Below are 5,245 nucleotides of genomic sequence, written 5' to 3'. Positions count from 1 at the left end.
AAATCTGAGAAAACCTGGAGTCTGTCCAAGCTGAACAGCTAATAGCTTCAAGATATTAAGAAGCTTTCAGTGAATTTGATGGATCTGATGGAGTTGGTGGCACTTCACAAGCCTTCACAGGTCAGTGTCAAAATATCAGCCTTCTGTTTCCTCTTCAGTAGTGTCTCAGAAAACAGCTCACTTGCTGTGTTCATTTCCTCCTTAATTCGACACAGTGGAGGGACCCACATTCCCTGATTTTTGTTTTTGTTTTGACTTACGATTGATGCTGGAAGGTAATAAAGTTTCTTGAGGGTTATTTAGTAAAGCAAAGCAGGAAGTAACATAATTTATTTCAATATATGTACAGAATAATGAAAATAAGGAAAAAAAACTTCTCCCTATTTAAGAGGCTTTGCCTAATAAGTAACTCCAGCATGGAGAGCAGAATTTATCATTTTAATCAATATCTTCTAACTCCTTATTTAGCCAAAATAAATGGCTAATTTCATTATTTAGCCTGATCAATGCACTAAAAAATGAGGGCTCTGCTAAATAATCTTTGTGATTTATTATTGGAGCTACTATAAGAACTTTCTCCTTTTTTATACAGTTTCTGGAAGTCTCCCCAGGCTCCTATATAGAGTTTCAGCTCTTTGCCCCTCTCTCGCCCATTTCCTATGGTTTCCTTCCCATCTCCCAGGGAGAGCCAGATTTATATTTTAATTCATATTGTGCAGCATAGAATGAACTACAGCGCTTATAAGCACAGCCCTGTGTACCTCAACTATAGTGACAAAACAAACAGAAAAAACTTGCAAAATGTTTCTTAACATCAGGAGAATCATAAAATTCTTCCGACATGAAATTACCTATGTTGCATCATCTTCAAACTTCCCCAGGCCTCAGAACAGAAGGATTGATGAGAATTCTCTTACTCTCCACTGAATGGAACTGTTACATATTCCATTCACCACTAGCATTCTGTTGAGTAAGAAAATCTCATCTGCTCAAAAGTAACAGTTGATGCCCATCATTTGGAGTCACAAATTCCTGGCATTGCCTAGCTGTTCCTTTGTAGCAACTAGACTCATTCTCAAGACCTGCAGGGTGCTCCGCCTGTGGATGAGCGAGACACTTGGACTCCTCCATTCTTAAACCCCATCTAGAAGCACACACACACACACACACACACACACACACACACACAAAGAGCAATAGGGCAGCCAGGCTCAAAGGCAGGACACACCTGCTGGGACTCTTGGTGCACCTGTTTATAGACTTGAGCACTGGCCAGAATCACCTAAGAGGTGATGTTTATTTCAGAGACCCACCCCCAGAGTTTCACATTTAGGAGGTCTGAGGTAGAGTCTGAAAATTTATATTTCTGACAAGTTCTCTGATGAGGTGCATACTTTTGATTCACTTAAAAACTGTAAAATCTTAGGTAAAATAATTGACTCATATCTGTGTCTTCAACAGGGTCAAGATGAAGCAGGTTGAAGGGGAATCCTCCTGCTCCTGCTCTGTCCCCACCCATGTCAGCATTAAAGCACAGGTAACAGCCCAGAAAGTCCCAGAACCAGCCCACATAGTGTAGTTTGGGAGTGAGGGCAAGGAGCACATAGCATTTCACTGAACAAAGATTTCACTGTCTACTGTGCACAAGATGTTGGAGGCACAACTGAGGTGGCTGCACAAAGCAATGACTGGATTACTAGCAGATCTGCAGATAGGAACATCTGATGTTGCCCACTCTACATGAAAGACCTGTCAGCCCTGGCAACTTCATAATGCAGGTATTCTCTCAATCCTTACTTTTCACGGCAACTACCAAGTACAACTCACTAGCATGGAGTAGTACTTGTTGGATGAGCAAAAAAGGGATTATATCACGAGAAATGGCTCATAACCACCCAAGTCCAGGGAGCTGTGTGAAGGTACTCCACACCTCAGGGGGCCATGTTCCCAGGACTTGGGGTGGCTATGTTCCAACCCCAGTGGCTATACTCCAGGATTCTCTGAGGTGAAGAACAATAGCTCTTCTTTCTACTGTATGATCTTTCTGATTGCTAAGCAAAGAAGCCTTGACCAGGATGGTGATCTCACCTCAGTTCTAAGGAATGATATGGCCAGGTGGTAGGACATGTACCCCTTACAACTTCACCTTTCACCTGAGAGGCAGCATGGAGCTCAGAGCATTGCAGGAGGAGCTGAGCTCTTTTAGAGGTCCCTGCCCAGTGCGCAGACACACATGAACCCCTGCAGAACCTTCTGGAGCCTGCCAGAATCTTCCAACTTGGTCTCTTCCACACTTGCATCACCCTTGGCTTCTTAGCCACTTTAGGGCAGACAGAAATAATAAATTAGGACAAATCAGTGAGGACAAGATGCTACACATCCTTTTAGGTACAAAGGCTTGATTATACAAGGGATTTACAGTGATGGCAAGTTTGGTTTCTAGATTTCAAGCTGCTTTAAACCAGCAATAATAGTATCTTCTTGTTGTCCCTTTATGTTCTAATCAAGATGAAGATCATTACCCCATCAAAAGCCAGAGCTCACAGAGCCAGCTCGCTCTGGTCACTCACCTGCCAGAACTTGTAGCATGAAAACAAATTTGTTGCAGGACAAGAAACAGGAGCACAGCCCTTCCCCAACAACCATCCATGGCCATCACATCACAGGCAACTTGTCACCACTTACTGCTGATGACCTAGCACCTGACCAGGCGGGCACTGAGAGCACTGTTAGGGTTAGGGAAGGCAGCACTAATCTGACACGTTAGTTTGACCCTAGGGCAGAGATTACCTTACAGTAATACACTGAAGTTCCTTTTGCTGCTTTTTTACCTTGGTGTATCTCTTCTGCCCCAGGTTGGTCTTAACTGGTGGAAGTCACTAGAACTCCATGTGTCCCTCTAGACATCTTACACAGAGACTAAAAATGAACCAAAACCTCTCTGGAAGAAGCGTATTGAGAATGTCGCATATTTTCACAGCGCAGGTGGTTTGAACACAAACGGCCCTATGGCCCTCCTCTACGTCACTCTTCGCAGTTGCAGTTCACCTGCCTTCTGTAGGCTACACGGACCCTCAGGACAGCCAGCTTGTACATTATTAGTTCTAAGAGGCCACTGAGCTGCCTGCGGGCACTAGAGCTGCCCTCAGGGCTAAGGACAAGAAGCCTTGCCTTTGCCTCCTGCTGTGGAATGCTTTGCTCAACTCCAGCTCTTGGGTAAGACGCATTCAAATCCTTTTGTCAACACGGCAAGGAAGTAGTCTGAAAGATGGGAGTCATCTGAAGTGACAGGTCACTCAAACTCAAGCAGGATCTCATTTCCTGCACATGGACCACAAACATATCTCTCTATGCTACAAACACATGTGCCCTCATCACTTACCGTTAAGTCACTCCTGATGGCAAAGTTTTCAGGCTTGATGTCACAGAGGTGGAGGCGGTGGGAGAAGTCATTTTCAAAGTGGCTCACCATGTCCAGGAAGCTGAGAGCAATATGGCTGATGGCCTTGGCCCGGGCCCGGCCACCCTGGGGTGCAGCGTCATCCAGGGGAAAGAGAGCACTGTGGTGAGGGCTGCCAGCAGCCAGGTACTCCACTGCATAGAAATGTCCACAGGAGCCCAGCACAGGCAGGACGTGGCGGCTGAGGTCCTGCAGCAGGCTGAAGTACACATACTCCTCCTGCTGCAGCAGGGACCACGCGCTGGCCAGCTGCCGCCTCCAGCCAGGGCCCCGATGGCCAGGCCACAAGGGTCCCATGCTGCTGTTGCGCAGCTCTAGGCCTAAAGTGTTCTTGACCTCCCCAGCCACCATCAGGAGGAGCTCTGCCTTAGGCACACCCTGGGCTCCCTGTCCTGCCTCCATCTCCAATAGGCCAAGGGCTGGGAAGCTGGAGAAGGCCTCCCTCTTGGACTTGAGGACAACAGGCCGGCCACGCCACTGGGCCTGCAGGACCTTCTTGCCACGCTCATAGTATAGACAGCGCTGGTACAGCAGCTCCCCTGCTACACACAGGTCCTCACACAGGTCGCCCGTGAGCCAGCCTCCCTGGTAGTCCCGGCACTGGAAGGAAAGGAAAGGCTAGTCACAATGGGGCAGCCGTTAGGCCAACAATGGGCTGGGCCAGGGGAAGGACCAAGTGTCTAGACACTAGACTAGGGAAAGGCACAGCTTGTTCCCTGCGCTCAGGGAACTTGGATTCTTCGTTTGACCTCATGTGGTGTCAAAACCAGACTGAAACGATATGAGGCTATTTGACTCAATGTGAATCTCCATACATTTTGCTACAAAAGTATTAATTTGATTACTGGCGTTGTCCTATACGCAAAATATAATGTACATGTACAATGTTATCTTTCCAATATCCAATAAATTTGAATTTTAAAACTTACCAAACCCCAAAGTGTTAAATAAGGCATTGTGGATCTTTACAAATACTGTAAGGTAATTGTTCAAAACACTTAGATATATTCTCAGTGCTTAAGAGAAGTATGTAGATTTTCTGGACACTTAGTCACTAACCTGAAAAACCAAAGCCATGTTGTCCAAGCTGAATCCCCTCCCCTTGCTTATGATAAAGAAATCTCTGCCAGCTATTGGGCTTTATGTCTGTGTATATTTTACAGGGAGGAGCCACATTCCCCAAACTCCAAGCTGCAGGCAATAAAGCTCTGTATGTAGAAAGTCATGAGCCTGATCCTCCAGCTACTGAATGATATCAGGGCCTGGGGCTGGACTTCTGTCTTTGGAAAGCCAACACCCATGAAGAAGCTGCATTAGTACATACACAAAACTGCTTTAAACATACTTGAAGTCCTGTGTAGATGCAGCAAAATTTTGGTAAGATGCTCCTGTTTGACATTGACTCTGGTCCCTTTTTCCAAGGCATGGTTCATGAAAAGAGCACAGAAAGGATCAAGACCCTTTGTGTAACTGCTTGGGTATAACTGTGTCCATGTCACCCTGAGAAAAACCATGGATCGAGCTCCTTAAATATCATTAAGGATTGTCTTAGAAGAGAGGAGCAGATGAATAGTAGGGACCAAAACAATCAGGCAGTGAGGTGATGTGAACCACAGAAATAGTATGGGATGCTCACTTTACTTGGGTTTCTTTCCCTCTTTCATGTGGTATTTATAGAGTTTCACATCTCTATAATAAACCTGATAAGAAAATGAAACACTGGCTTTTCTTGATTTCCTTTCAAATTTAAAAATAAAACCTGTACAGTCTCCAAAACTGGTTTGA

General features: G+C 45.5%; 1 protein-coding gene across 1 annotated transcript in view; it reads right to left on the bottom strand.

Moving 5' to 3' along the window:
- Dipk1c (divergent protein kinase domain 1C) overlaps positions 1-4,055 on the bottom strand; it is a 13,661-nt gene extending 9,606 nt beyond the window's left edge. The window contains exon 1 of the mRNA XM_033757530.1: positions 3,383-4,055. Coding sequence (XP_033613421.1) covers positions 3,383-3,862 — 480 coding nt within the window. The 5' untranslated portion in view covers positions 3,863-4,055. The remainder of the gene's footprint in view (positions 1-3,382) is intronic.
- Positions 4,056-5,245: the final 1,190 nt, after the last annotated feature.

This window comes from Fukomys damarensis, unplaced genomic scaffold, assembly GCF_012274545.1.
Source record: "Fukomys damarensis isolate Sample0158 unplaced genomic scaffold, DMR_v1.0_HiC HiC_scaffold_30, whole genome shotgun sequence".
Taxonomy (NCBI): domain Eukaryota; kingdom Metazoa; phylum Chordata; class Mammalia; order Rodentia; family Bathyergidae; genus Fukomys; species Fukomys damarensis.
This window is presented reverse-complemented; position numbering and strand designations above follow the sequence as displayed.